Here is a 15,234-nt window from a genome sequence, read left to right on the forward strand (position 1 = left end):
AGTACAGTACAAAAGCAGTTCCTCTTTTCCGGGACAAAATGGCCGCCGGAGCACTTCGTCTTCTCCTCCCCTCCGCGCCATATCCGGGGGAGGGGGGATGCGACCGGAAGTGGGTCGCGTTTCCAAGATGGCGACTCCCTATGTTACTGATGAAACCGGTGAGTGTGGGAGCTGCGGTTGGGATGTGTGTGAGGGACGTAATTTCGAGTGCCCGGACTCTTTCTTCCCCTGACTCCCCCCCACCCCCAACTCGGACATCCGCCCCCGCCCCACCTTCACGCTCGGCCGCTCCATCCCCGGTTCTTTCCGAAGCGAGGCTCCTCCCCCATCTCCATCCTCGCTTGTCCGTCCCGCTCTTATGCCACGCCCACTCCTTCCTCGAGGGCTTCCCTCCATTCTCTCTGAGCTGCCTCTTCTCCTCGTCGCCCCGCCCCTTCCCGGGCTCACCTTCTCGCGCCACGCCACGCCCCTTGCAGCAAGGCTACCCTCCCCGCACCCGCGGGAAGCCCGCGCCCGGTGGCAGGTGCGAGGCGCGCAGGTGTCCCCTTCTTCGCTTTCTCACGTGGGTAAAAGCGAGAGAGCAGCCCCCGACCGGGATTGCCTTTGCCGTGCCGTATCCCAGGAATTCCCTAGGGACTGTTACCTCAGAGGGCGTCTGACTAAATAAATAAATTTATTTTATGTACGCTGAGAGCAAATGCACTAAAGACAAATTCCTTGTGTGTCCAATCCCACTTGGCCAACAAAGAATTCTATTCTATTCTATTGCTTTTTAATTTAGGACTGTGGCTTCATTGTATATGCATTGCATACAAGTGGCCTTTGCCATTGAAGCTTTTATAGAAACACTGGACCACCAATTCCCATCATCCCCAACCAGCTTAGGTGAAAAAGATGGGGACTGCAGTCCCATATATCAGAAGAAATTAGGGGTTGGGGGGTTGGGGGGGAATGGTATCTAAATCAAAACTAGGGGTATCTAATTAGAGGAATATAAACATGGCATCCAAATCAAATTTGTCAGTTTTGGGGAATTTAGGTATTTAAATCAAAATTATATAGCAATAGCATTTAGACTTATATACCGCTTCACAGTGCTTTGCAGCCCTCTCTAAGCGGTTTACAGAGAGTAAGCATATTGTCCCCAACAATCTGGGTCCTCATTTTACCGCCTTTGTCTATCCATGATGCGATCTAACAACATGACTTGGTATAGATATGGCTCTATAATCTATTTTTATTTGTTCACCGCCTATAGCCTTTAATTCAGAGGTCTCCAAACTAGGCAACTTTAAGACATGTGGACTTCAACTCCCAGAATTCTCCACTCGGTATAGCTGGCTGGAGAATTCTGGGAGTTGAAGTCCACAAGTCTTAAAGTTGCCTAGTTTGGGTACCCCTGCTTTAATTGGTCCATTTTAATTTCTACCATGCTGCATTTTTGTATTTATTCCTATGTTGTAAGCCGCCCTGATTCTTCAGAGAAGGGCAGTCTATAAATTGAAAAAGATAGATAGATAGATAGATAGATAGATAGATAGATAGATAGATAGATAGATAGATAGATAGATAGATAGATAATATTCTCATAATGAATTTGCCTGGTAAAAGAAGCATTTGTTGCTTGAAAGATTTCAATGATTTTTAACAACGTCAATAGGCCTAATAAATTCCTTAATAAAATAATAAAGCAACATTTCTAAGGAGGTCCGTCCACTGATTTTGCTCCCCCCCCATGAGTATTTACAATTCTGTATGTATAGCTTGTACAGTACATGCCAAACATCTAATGTGGGGGTTAAGCTCACTGTTCTCCTTTTAAGTGAATTTCCATCCATTTTTGGATTGCAGATATTACTGATTTCTTCCTCCCTAACCTGTGTCTTTGATTATAACTTAACAGTTGTTTAGAAAATTTGAAGAGATTACAATTTCTGGACTTTTCTCCCTTTGACCAATGAAGTGTCAGGGTAATCCTCCTGCACTCAAATCCATAGATGGAAGAGTCTCTTTGATGCCACTTTTTGATATAAAAACCTTGTTTATGTTTTTTTCTCTTCAGAATAGTCTTATGAGATGGATTAAGTTAAGACAAAAATTGACCAAAGTCACCCTGTCAGCTTTGTGTCTGAACTACAGATTTGAATCCAAGCTTCTTTAGTAAACTGCTGCCATTGGTTTATTAAGGAAGCAGCCTTACTGCCTCTGAAAATATTAGTGCTTTTTGTATGCGTCTGTTTTCCTTATAGCAGTTTTAATTTGTCATGTGTTTTGCATTAATTGTTTTACATATGATCATATGCTGCACATCTGCCATTTTACCTTCTTTTTTTAATGAGAATCCTTTGCTAACTTAAAGGATCACTGACAGGGACATTTTGTAAGTATTAAGCGTTGACCTGTTTTTAAAAAATCCATCATTTCTTGTGAGAAACTGCAGAAGCATTTTGCTTTCATTTCTTTATATCTCTAACTTTCACATAAAAAAGGTAAAAAGTCTCCTTTGTGTTAGTTCCTCAATTCCTCATGACGTCATGGAAACCCCTATCAAGCTTTATTACCAAAGGTACCAAAGTGGTTTGCTATTATTTTTTGTTAAAAGCTTTTTTTCTTCCAGACATTAACTCACTCCTACTGGTGCACACCAACTTTCCTCATTTATCAGTGGGAAGACTTAAGTCCAGGAAGTCCTCACTGGCACTTGCAAAATATCTGCCCAACAGTTTTAGCATCAATTCCCAATGGAAAGTCAAATGGGTCACTGAATGCCAGGATGTAAGAAGACATACTGTATAAATGACCCCACAAAAAAGGCGCCAGGCTTTGAACTTCTACATCAGCAATGGACAATTCTGAATAGGATTCGTACCTCGCACAGTGTCTGTTGGGACTCACTGTATAAATGGGGAATACAGTGTTTCCTCGATTTTTGTGGGGGATACGTTCCGAGACCGCCCACAAAAGTCAAATTTCCGCGAAGTAGAGATGCGGAAGTAAATACACCATTTTTGGCTATGGACAGTATCACAAGCCATCCCTTAACACTTTAAACCCCTAAATTACCATTTCCCATTCCCTTAACAACCATTTACTCACCATTATTATTGGTACTCACCATTGAACAAGACACTTGGTGATTCTGATATTTATAAACATAATTATTTATTAACAATAATTATTTTTTTTGTTATTTATTCACAAAAATTATTAGTTTGGCGATGATGTATGACGTCATCGGGCGGGAAAAACCGTGGTATAGGGGGGGGAAACGTGAAGTATTTTTTAATTAATATTTTTTTGAAAAACCATGGTATAGGCTATTCGTGAAGTTTGAACCCGCGAAAATTGAGGGAACACTGTAGTATTTTCCCTTCAGTGTGACTGTGGAGTCTCATATCAAACTGTAGATCACGTTTTGACTGTCTACAAGCTGATGACATATACTGGTCTAGTATCTGATTCCCCCCCCCCCCCCATATAAATGATGTTGTCCTTCAATGGTCAGATGGCCTAGACGTTTTTTGAACACTGATCTTTTAAACATATTTTATTGTGTTTTATTAATTTAGGTAAAATATTAATATATTTTGCTGGTCCATGTATGTCGTGCCATGCACTGTGAATAATCAGGGTTAGATTTTTATGATTAGTTGGAAATCTATGCTTGTGGAATTTGATGGATGGTTGAGTTTGTGTATCTTTTTTCTGTTTTGCAGAATAATTTTTCACAATTTATTTGCTTGAAATTCCTTTTGGTCACCCAGGAAAATATGACTGATTGGTTGATTAACTGATTGATAGTGGTTTCCTTTCCAAAATAAAATAACCAATCTATATTTCAGGAAAATACATCGCATCCACACAGCGCCCAGATGGTACTTGGAGAAAACAAAGACGGGTGAAGGAAGGCTACGTTCCCCAAGAAGAAGTGCCAGTGTAAGTCTGACCCTCACCCTGCTCCCACAGGGTGGGTGCCACACAAGCAACAATAAACACTCTTGAAACAGCTTAAAGGCTAACTTAAGCATGATTGTCGTGGATCTTATCTTATGCACAAAATATTATTTTATATAGTCTTTATCCTCCCCTTGTATTAGGTGTGTATATGTGATGCTTCCTGAATTTGCTGAAGCAGACGGTACTTCATGAAATCTCATTTGATTAGAAATTTATTCGTCCTGGTTTCTTGAGGTAGGAGGGCAAGAAAGCAAAAAAACAGGGCTCGGGCATTGCCAGGGGACAAACACAGACACACACATACATAGCCTTTCCATCATCAGCTTCAGTCTTTGGAATGATATTTTTTTTGGGGAAAAACAAATTTCATTAGTGATGTGGCCTCAGATCAGGAGGAATTTGATCTGCTTTTGATAGGAAAAGCTCGGAATTCTCACTTAGCACTTAATGCTTTTAGATTTATTTTTTAGACCCCCACCTATTCACTTTTCGAACATTTAGATGTTCAAGACAGTGTATACTTATAATTCTGACTATCTCAGTTTCCTTTTCCCCTTACAGTTTTTCTTTAGCTGGGATGGCTGAAGTGAAATTGCCTTATTCCAGGGCAATAAGTTTGTGTACATATTACTTACATTATATATTTTTTCTTTTCTGAACCAGTAGGGAAGATATGTAGATTTCACTGCTGCCATAAGTGATTGTCCCATGTTTCAGTGTTCATCTAGTAGGCATAAAGCAGCATCAAGATTGTTCGCATTAGTCTATTCTGAACAACAACAGTGAAAATTTGCTGAAACCACCTGACCCAAGCCACGTTCTTTATATTTAACACACACTCTTTCCGTTTTGTAGATTGTTATACAAAGTAACACTTTCTAGATTATCTATAGGCTCTTAAGTTAGATTTCTGAACTTTGGTATGCTCCAAATGTTGTAATGATGACTTGTTTGACTCCAGATAACCCTTTTTGGTAATTGTAACACTTCTAAGAAAGTTTTCAAGCAGTCACTCTTTGGTTTTGGGTTCCTTGGTGCTCTCCTTAGAGCTGGGTGGTTTCCTTGCAGAAACTTTATTACCAAACTAGGTAACATCATCAGTGCTAGGACTCTTATCATGGTCACTCCTCTCAACCTATTTCACAGAAGCTCTGTGCGTGGATAAAGTGAAGGTAACTTTCTGTGTGTACCGCCTTGAGTTTTCAAAGGAAAAACGGTCTGTCTTTACACCACATTCTCTTTTATTTAACGCAGGTATGAGAATAAATATGTGAAGTTCTTTAAAAGCAAGCCAGAGTTGCCTCCAGGCTTGAATCCAGAGGTTAACACACCTACGGCCCATCAGACGTCAAAGGGACCCGAAGGTGGCGAGACGGGGCTCTCCAAGACCGCTAAGAGGAATCTCAAACGGAAGGAAAAGAGAAAACAGCAGCAGGAAAAGGGGGATCAAGATGTCGATGACCTGATTCGGTCTCTACAGAAAACAACCTTGTCGGCGACACCGGGTAGCTGCGGGGATGGCAAGCTGGCTGTGTCTGATGCCAACCCAAGAACCCCTGCTGGCAGCAGGGATGTCTCGTCGGCTTCCGCCACTGCCACCTTAGAGAAGAACAAGAAAATTAAAAACCTGAAAAAGAAACTACGGCAGGTGGAGGATCTGCAGGCACGGATTGACTCTGGGGAGATCAAGCAGCCAACCAAAGAGCAGTTAGAGAAGCTGGCTCGACGGAAAGCTTTGGAAGAGGAACTTGAGGACCTGGAACTGGATTTGTAAGGGGTTGGAATATCAACCGGACCTAGTGTGCGTAGGAACAAACCGTCCTCTGGGGAAACATTCTCAAAACTGTGCAACAAAAAGACCAGAAGATGGTGATGTCTTCAGCCTTCTCCTTTGTATCATTATTTTATTTTATGTTGGTGCTGTCTGAATTTTTAAAAGTATTTCTCCCAGCTGTTGATGTGTTAGCTATCTAGGACTTCTTTAAGGACAACAATTTTGCCACCTAGTTCTTTCTAGTTTCTTCCTCCCCTTCCCACCTCCATTCCTGTTCCAGGTGGGCGGCTGAAATGCCATTTCACACCGAGGGGCTGACTTTCAGAGGCACCTGACCAGGGAGGGCAGCCTCGTCTTTTCCTCCTGCCACTGTATTATAGTCAACATTTTCATGTTCTCTGTAACAATCACACAGCCTTCCATCTTCTCTTCCTCCCCCGTTTTGAAAAAAAGGGATGCAATAATAAAAATTGCAGTAGTGACTTCCAGCTCTAGGACATCTGTGTTTTCCTCCCCAATGCACATTTTTTAAATATTATATTTCTGTATAATATTAGCAATTTTATAGGCTTCCCTTTCTTTGGCTAGTGGATGCAGCCCAGTGTCAAAAGCGGTTTATGATAGATGTGAAAAAGGCAAAAGTTACAGTAGCTTAGTGATGGAACATACAGTATGTTTTATACATAGACATTCTGAAGTTTGATCCCAATTATCTTCAGATTGGAAGAAAAGTCCTGCTTGAAGCCTTGGGTGGCCACTGTCAATCGGTCTTAACCATGCTCTGGTTTAGCTAAGGCAGCTTCCAGGCTGGGGTTGCATAACGTGGCCCTCGAGGCTAAAATGAAATGATTTGTAACGCAGCTTGTTGCACGAGCCTAGACCTTGTCTTATGTTGTGTGATCCAGACTCATCAAATTTAAGTAGCACAATTTATTTGCTTTGTCAACATCTGGACAGCAAATCTGCTTGACTGCCAGGTGGCAGAAGAGATTGATCTGATCGTTGCCCTCTAAACATTGTCCAGAGTTTTTGCATCCCAGATAAAGTCTCCCTGGACTTAACAATTGTGCTCGGTTATCTAAGAGCTGGATGTTTTGTGTGAATATGGTCCCTGTGTTTCATGTAAGGGATTATTAGAAATACGGTAGAATTGATAATAAATGTGTGGATATGATGTGACCATCCTTGGTGTAGTGGGCACAGTTCTTGTCCCTTTCAGATAATAGGAAATTTAAACTTGGGGAAAATTGAAGAGAAAGGCAGAATAAAGAGGTATCTTTAATCTGAATAAAGGTCCAAGGGCTTATTAGCCAAGATAACTAAATTCTCTCTCTCTCTCCTTCCCTCCCTCCCTTTCCTCTCCCCTCTCCCTCTCTCTTTATCTCTTATTTCTGTATTAGAACAGTGGTCATTAATTTCTACAGGCTAAGACCAATTTGGGGAATGGGTTCGCTTAAAATACAGGACCAAATTTTAAGGGAGGAAATGGCCAATTCTGGGGACCAGAAGCTACACTTAAGCTTTTGGAGTAATAGCAATAAAATCTACCAAGAAAAGAACAATTGTGTACAATATGGGTAGCTGTGTTATAAACATGGCCAGGACAAAAAATTTCTGTTTGTCAGTTTGTTGTGGGATGTTCTTTGATGCTGAAACTGTTATTTTATTTATTTATGTATTGATTGATATTATGCCTTTCACTCAGCAGCTCAAGGTGACACACAATACTCCCTCTTTTTCCTCACAAACAACACTGGCTTAAGCTGCCACTTTTATATATTCTCCAACTCACATGGCAGAAAGCTGACATTGAGTAACTTAGTTGAATTGTTTTAAAAAATGTGTGGTTTTAAAGACAGAGAGACAAAGGGTTGAGACTGCAGATGACCCTGCAGTACATGGTACCTTCCTGGTTATGGGGAAGAATCTGCAGTTTAATCGTATTACAGTTAGATATGTTGATGCGCTAAAATATTTTTTATCAATGTCAGAGGATCTTTCATGTGTCCCAGCTGGAATGGAAAACAAAATTTAATTTCACACTTTCACAGTTTAAATTGAGAGAGATTTTTCTTTCTGTCCCTTAACTAAGGCTGGCATGAACAAAGTGCAGCCTCTGTCTCTGAGCAAAAATTGAAGCTTTCCAGGTACCACTGAGTTACACTGAAATTGCCAAGGGCAGAAGATAGGAAAGAAGCAAGGGAGTTTTTTAAAAAATGGCTAAAGTTTCAGCCATGAAATCAGCGCTGCAGTTCAAAGTCAGTGTCAAGAAATAGAATGCACACTGAATGCCTTTTGCTAGTGGAAGGTAACGTTGGTGTCAGATCACACCTCCTGTTCAGAAATGGGGGGGAGGGGGGAAGTCCAGCAACAGCTGCTCCTACAACTGTGTGAAAACAAAAGACAGTAACATTGGCCAATGCTGGATTAGGGGTTTTCTTACCTTTGTCCAGCAGGTGGTGCTACAAGGTCTTATTAAATAGGGCAATCTTGTATGCTTCATATCTATGGTTTTGTTCTTGAAGCCCCCACTTCACACACATGCTAATATTCCTTTAGATCAGGGGGGTCCAACCATAGCAACTTTCAGACCTCTGGACGTCAATCCCCTAGAGTTCCCCAGCCAGTCATCCAGCATAGTTGAAGTCCTGGGAGTCTGGGAATTGCAAAGCTTGGATACCCCTGTTTTAGATGGACTAGCAAAAACTCATCCCTCAGGGTCACATACGCACACACACACAGAATGACAAATTTGCAGGTACCTTTTCAGGCCAACATGCCTGGCCAAAGCATTCATACATAACTAACCTAGATCCCATCCCAGACTGGTTTTTCCATATTCCACTGCAGTCTTTAGATGCAGGTCACTGAGCTCATGGCTGAGAGTAAAAAGAATTAACTCCATCGCTTGAAAAACTAGCTTTTCTTTCCAGAGAGCCACTCATTGGCAGATGAGGACTCTGGATAGCGTTGCCTCTGCTACTAGGGAGGATCTGGGGGACAGCACCCCTTCTAGCAAGCGTTGGTTCCAACCATCTTCAGCCTTTCCAATTGTAGCCAGTTGTCAGGAATATCACTTCTTGTGGTGAAAACAAAGTGGAGAATACCACATGGTTCCCAAATATCCTTTATCTGTTGTTTACCCAGCTATCCTTTTGTTTTACACAGAAAGATTAAAGGATCACCTGGAGAAGCTTAGGGAGACATCAAACACACAGCTGCTGCTGTTGTTCCCCTCCCATTGTTTCCCACTCAACAAGGTTTGTATCTTTCTTTAATTTGTACTAGGAGCAGAAGGCAGTTGATAGGTTTGGTGAAATGCATGATAATGAAAGCTATAGTCCTTAGACAAAACTCCCAGGAGTAGTATTCTTCCAAGTCTATGATCTTATTTTCCTTGGTCTCTGGTGAACTCTATTTTCCTTTATTTTTATTGTACTCCTTGTCGAGTAATCTTAAACATAGGGTAATTTTTTTGAATGTTACCCTTGTGGTTTTTAATCTCTTTCAAGAAGCTCATCTCCTTTTGACTTAGAGTCCTTTGCGGCAAGCGGGTGGGTGGGTCAAAATGATATAAGTGTAAAGCACAACTTGACAGGCTTACGGATTCTGATTGAAAAATAAAGTCATGTCTTGCAACCTGAAGTATTTTGCTTTTACATGATGGGCAAAACTTTTTAAATATGTGAAGTGGGGGGAAGTGCTTTCTGCAATCATTGAGGGCAAACATTTGGTTATTTCATCATCTGCTTTCATTTGCTATTTGCTTCAGAGTTTGATTTTCCCTTCAGTCAATAAATAAGATCACATAAATGCCAAGGAAGGGAGAGCTTAAATGATAAATAATACTGGGTTTTTTCAACTTAATGTTAAGAGTTGTCACCTGAATTTCAAAAATCAGTTAATACATGGTATAGGTCTTACGTTCAGAAAAAAACTCGATTGCACAGTATACCTTTTTATTACAGTACATACTTATATATACACCAGAAACAAATTCCTTTTGTGTCCAATCACATTTGGCCAATAAAGAACGTTATTCTATTCTGTTCTTGTTCCTGTTCCTATTCCTATTTTTATTTCATTCCATGCATACAACATGCATCCCCCAAATGTCACAAATACAAGTATTAAAACAAAACTGTTAGCTAATTATTCTTTGCAGGATCCTTGCCTGACCAAATACACCTCTACTTTACTTTGACAGTGTTGAGATTTTTCTGCAAAATTCAATGGGACAATAGATTCTTTAGCATTTATATTCCCAGATAAGAGAAGCATCTATTAGAGACAAAGTCACAAATTTAAGCAGAAATGAGATTTTAGAACAGTGGGGAGTTTGATATGATGTATAAACCCAGCTATTATAGCTATGTACAGTGATGTTTGGCTTAATATGTGAATTTAGCCAAATGTTATTCAACTTTTTAAAAAAATCATAAATTAGTGCAAGTATAAATCTAGCCAGAATTTAGTATTGTTGAAGCTATTGGCCCAAGGATATTTGTGTGTGAATTAGACCATGATCAGTTTAATAAATCCACCAATTTAAAGACCTAAGCTATCCTTCTTAAACCAAGGCCATTTCTTAATGTATTAGTTATCATTCCAATCTTAAGATTCACAATCAACATTGCTTTTGTAGACGAAATCCCCCTTTAGTATCAGTCAGAAATTTCCCCCCAGTAAAAACTGCAATTCCTGAGAAGAGATTCTACAATAGGGTAGGAAGGATTACCTTTTTATGCTTGATTGGAGGCAATAATTAAGCTCAAGATTATTGAATTTTCATTTCAAGCATAACTATAAAGGAGAATATTTGTAGCTCAGGGTCAAAATGGTGCTCTCTGAACTTGTTTGTTTTCTTGCAGATGTTTCATGATGGTGTTACCTAGGTTAGGTAATGAAAACTCTGCAAGAAAAGAGATACTGGAGTAAGATAAGAATATGGATTCAAGAAATAACAAACACGCAAATTGAATTTATACCAGAGAGATTATCTATTAGGGATTATTAGTGGACCATGGGCTAAAGAAATTCAATATCTTATATATTCAGACAGCAGCAAGAGTAGCCTTTCACAAGAATGGAAATCTGAGAGCTATCCCCCAGAAAATATGATTTTTAAAAATGGAATGTGCAGAAATGGTGAAATTGATATTAGAGCTACAAAATCGCGAAGAAAAAGAATATTATATGGTATGGAAAAACTGTATATCTGGTTAGAGAATGGAAAAAAATAAATAAATGTTTACATAAATGTAAATGTGAATATTGCTCACAATGTAAATGCAATAGAATAATATAAATAACCAAACTGTTGTCAATGTCACAGAAATGAAGAACATAAATGTGTATATATGTTTTTAAAGTTAAAATTTAATAAACAATTTTTTAAAAAGTCTGCAAGAAAACAACCAAGCTCATAGAGCACCAAGGAACCCCTAATCATAACTATATTATTTTCAAAGGCTCATCAAATATGTCCAAAACCTGGTGCTGAATCAGCAGATTCTATAAATTTGGCCTCCAATCTGTTATCATATACACAGTATAATTCAGTGGTTAGCAGGTCTGATCTCGGGTTCAAGTTTTTGCTCAGTCATGAAACAGTTTTGATCATCAATTGCTACTTTTTGTCTAAAAAACAGACATTTGTAAGAATGTTGAATACATCTGAATAATATACTGTTGTGTTACCTTTTTAGTTTTAATATTAAGATCTGTAGTTCAATAACTGTTGCGTAGAGATGATCAGACCTGAATAACAACACAAACACAGGATTCTAAGTTGGTCCATTTTATTTTAGTTTCAGCTACATAACAGATTAACTCAACACATTTCTTTGAGGAAGAGCCAACCAGCTTTGCACAATCGGCTCATCTGAGACCAAGTTGCTAACACGAAAGGATCTTGTTGACTTTCTGTGGTGTGACAATTCCTGGGTTGACAGTAAAATTCCTAGCCAGAAGGCTACCCGTAGGAGATTCCAGGAATTGCACTCACATTGTCTTTGTGGAGAAAGCTCTCCTTATCCAAGGAGTTTAATTCCTCTGAACCTCATTGTTTCTATCAATCAGAAATATCAATGCTTGTTGTAACCTGCCACTTTCTCTAGTGAACTTTAGGTAGTCCTTGACTTACAACCACAATTGAACCTAAGTTTTCCATTGCCAAGTAAGACAGTTGTTAGGAGAAATTTACTCCATTTTATTACTTTTCTTGCCCCAGGGGTTAATTTACACTGGGAGTTTATTGTTCTCATCGTTTGTCCGTGTCTCATGTTTTCAGTTTCTTAGTTTGAGGAATCAAATGCAGAAATACGGTATATCTGTTGCATACAAATGAACACTGCATAGATTTTAAATATCACATAGTAAAGCATCGTGCAGCTTATTTGATTTTGGTTTAGTATATTGTCTGGACAAGCTAAGCCAATTTGTGGCTTATTTAATAAACTAGGATAATAATAATAATAATAATAATAATAATAATTATTATTATTATTATTATTATTATTATTTTATTTATAATGCCCTTTTAACAAAGGGCATGACAGCAAGTCATATACAACTAACAAGGACAGACAGTAGGCAATACACACACTTAGCTAAAACACAACTAATAAAACCACAAAACTTGTTAAAAACATTCCCAACCTCTCCCAATTTCTTCCCCTCTTGCTGATCCCCAGAACAAGGATGTTTCAATCTGCTGAATCAAAGAGGAATATTCAACAAACCATGCCTTAACATAGGAATCCCCAGACTTGGCAACTTTATGACTTGTGGCTATGCTGGCTGGAGAATTCTGGGAGTTGAGGTCTACATGTCTTAAAGTTGCCAACTTTGAAGACCTCTGCCTTAATTGAATGTATAACATAATGTATAAAACCCAGGAAATCCCAGATAAGCCTTTAGTCTAGAATACACCTTAGCAATGATAGACCAGCTGTTACGTTCTTAAGCCGTTCTTCTAGTTTGACTATGACATTCTTAACCAACATGAAACCAGTCTCTGTGATTAGATTGTATTTTAAAGCATCATGAGAAGTCAGAGAAAATTGAACTGGAAAATTAATTAATTCAACCATGGTAAGTGTTCTATGCACGGCCCTCGGATCGAAACCCTCGACTCAAAAATCCTTTATTTTATGAATAAATCTAACTCTTTATTGATATAAGCACACATAATGAAAGCAGGTTTTTAAATGGTCAAGAGTAGCCTATTTTCTCTTTATAGCTAAATGTCAACAATGTCTGGGAAAGGCCCCAAACCCGGCTTAATTCAGCATTCCTAGATAACACAGTCCATTAATCATTTAAACATATAATTCTGCTCACCGTAGTCCTGGCAACAAGCATCCACAATAAGTTTTATTGTGGCAGAAATCATGGCTTTAAAGCCTTGTTCAAGCACACCCCAGTCTCGCATCTCTTTCCTTGAACAACCAATTCCCCAAGATTCTTTGCCTTTATACTCCTGGAAGTGATATCACACCACAAAGAGGTTCAGCCAAATACACTAATACATTTTACTATGCAACTCTTATCTTCTGAGCATTGTTCTATAGTGAGGGTCTATCCACTGACTTTCCACTCTAATGTCTTTCTCATCCTCTGACTGGGACCATTCCTCCATTGTCACCTCAGGCTTACTCAGGTCACTTTCTCCCTCACCCTCGCTCTCTTCTTCAGCTGCAACCCGGCTGGCCCAGGGTATCCAGAGGGACCTGGCTCATCCTCCTCAGAATCTGACATGACCTGAGATGGACAAGGAGCACTCACAACATGTTGTACACTCATGTGTACAAATAAGTGCAAACTATACAGTAGTCTTGCACCAATTTAGAAAGCCTCTGCTTTATTCTCCGTAGTTCCTTTTTATTTGTTTGTTTGTTTGTTTATTTATTTATTTATTATTTATTGGATTTGTATGCCGCCCCTCTCCGTGGACTCGGGGCGGCTAACAACAGTGATAAAACAGCATGTAACAATCCAATACTAAAACAACTAAAAAAACCCTTATTATAAAACCAGACATACATACAGACATACCATGCATAAACTGTAGAGGCCCAGGGGGAAAGAACATCTCAGTTCCCCCATGCCTGACGGCAGAGGTGGGTTTTAAGGAGCTTACGAAAGGCGAGGAGGGTGGGGGCAATTCTGATCTCTGGGGGGAATTGGTTCCAGAGGGCTGGGGCCGCCACAGAGAAGGCTCTTCCCCTGGGTCCCGCCAAACGACATTGTTTAGTTGACGGGACCCGGAGAAGACCCACTCTGTGGGACCTAATTGGTCACTGAGATTCGTGCGGCAGATTCCCAGCGATTCTGCCGCACAGTAAGCTCCGACATTATTCCTTCATCTTTTGGTTTGCTCTCCTTGAGATTCCAGATTGACTTCATTTCAAAGGAACACAGAGATGATCTTGCCTCACACAAGTCACTTATAAAGATGATGGGCAAACTTTGAAAGGGAAGATATGTTCCCTGTGACAAAAATTAGCAACATCGTAGAAGATGGATGGAACCAGTAAGGGAAAGGGGGAAAAAACAGAAATCTAAATTCATAATCTCTCAAATGATGCCTTGTGGGATAATTTATTTGTTTGGGGTTTTTTTTTTAAAAAAAACCCCACACTTGGTCCTCTACTTAAGAACTTAATTGGTTCCGTGACCAGGTTCTTAAGAAGAAACGTTCTTAAGTAGAAGCAATGTTTCCCATAGGAATCAATGTAAAAGCAAATAATGCGTGCAAACCCATTAGGAAAGAAATGAAAGCTCGGAATCTGGGTGGGAGAAGGAGGAGGAAGAGGAAGAGGACAGTCGCTGTTGAAGGAAGAAGGGGAGGGGAGGGGAAGCAAAAGAATCCAAAACTTTAAGGCTTAAAAAAAAGGGGATTCTGAGGCAATGAAGAGGAGCACACACCTCCCATACACCCAGTGCGAGGCTGCCTCCCATACACTGCCTCCTGCTGCTGCTACCTGCTTACTGCCTCTTCCTTCCCATGCTGAAGGGCTCCCCTCTCCTCTCGCTCGCTTTGTAGCCGGCGCCTTTCCTTCCCTTTGGTGACTCCTCGGCTGCCCAGAGCGAAGGGAGCATTTCTTTTCTCTGGGCGCTGGCAGAGGTCTATTCCCTGTCCAAGCGTCCAGAGAAAGGAAAATGCTTCATTCACTCTGGACTGCCAAAGCCTCCTTAAGCGGCACCAAAAGGCTCCTCTGGCAACCCAGAAAAGCCCGAGATGATGGGGATTAAAGGGAGAATGGCAGGATTGGCCGGACCTTCTTGCCACTCTCAAATTTCTTGGGGAATTTTTCTGGGCTCGGGTTCTTAAGTAGAAAATGGTTCTTAAGAAGAGGCAAAAAAATCTTGAATACCCGGTTCTTATCTAGAAAAGTTCTTAAGTAGAGGCATTCTTAGGTAGAGGTACCACTGTATTTTCATATAAACATAAAAGACTGACGGCAGAAAAAGACCTCATGGTCCATCTAGTCTGCCCT

At 40.1% G+C, this 15,234-nt stretch overlaps 1 protein-coding gene and 1 long non-coding RNA gene across 2 annotated transcripts; both read left to right on the plus strand.

Annotated features, from left to right (window-relative positions):
• The first annotated feature begins 59 nt into the window (after positions 1-59).
• Positions 60-6,915, plus strand: PYM1 (PYM homolog 1, exon junction complex associated factor). Its single transcript, XM_070740397.1, has 3 exons — positions 60-158; positions 3,843-3,936; positions 5,212-6,915. The coding sequence occupies exons 1-3, from the start codon at positions 98-100 to the stop codon at positions 5,729-5,731; spliced, it is 675 nt and encodes a 224-aa protein (XP_070596498.1). The 5' UTR covers positions 60-97; the 3' UTR covers positions 5,732-6,915.
• Positions 6,916-7,831: 916 nt separating this feature from the next.
• On the plus strand, positions 7,832-10,918 carry LOC139161363 (uncharacterized). The gene is made up of 2 exons (XR_011558097.1): positions 7,832-8,991; positions 10,603-10,918. It is a non-coding gene; the product is annotated as an uncharacterized lncRNA (long non-coding RNA).
• The last annotated feature ends 4,316 nt before the right edge of the window (positions 10,919-15,234 follow it).

Source organism: Erythrolamprus reginae, chromosome 2, assembly GCF_031021105.1.
Source record: "Erythrolamprus reginae isolate rEryReg1 chromosome 2, rEryReg1.hap1, whole genome shotgun sequence".
Taxonomy (NCBI): domain Eukaryota; kingdom Metazoa; phylum Chordata; class Lepidosauria; order Squamata; family Dipsadidae; genus Erythrolamprus; species Erythrolamprus reginae.

Bases quoted from the DNA above. Each gene is read 5' to 3' on its own strand.
- PYM1 (XM_070740397.1), top strand. From the start codon at position 98: ATGCGACCGGAAGTGGGTCGCGTTTCCAAGATGGCGACTCCCTATGTT. The intron at 159-3,842 runs GTGAGTGTGGGA...TCTATATTTCAG, and splicing joins CTATGTTACTGATGAAACCG to GAAAATACATCGCATCCACA. The intron at 3,937-5,211 runs GTAAGTCTGACC...TATTTAACGCAG, and splicing joins CCCCAAGAAGAAGTGCCAGT to GTATGAGAATAAATATGTGA.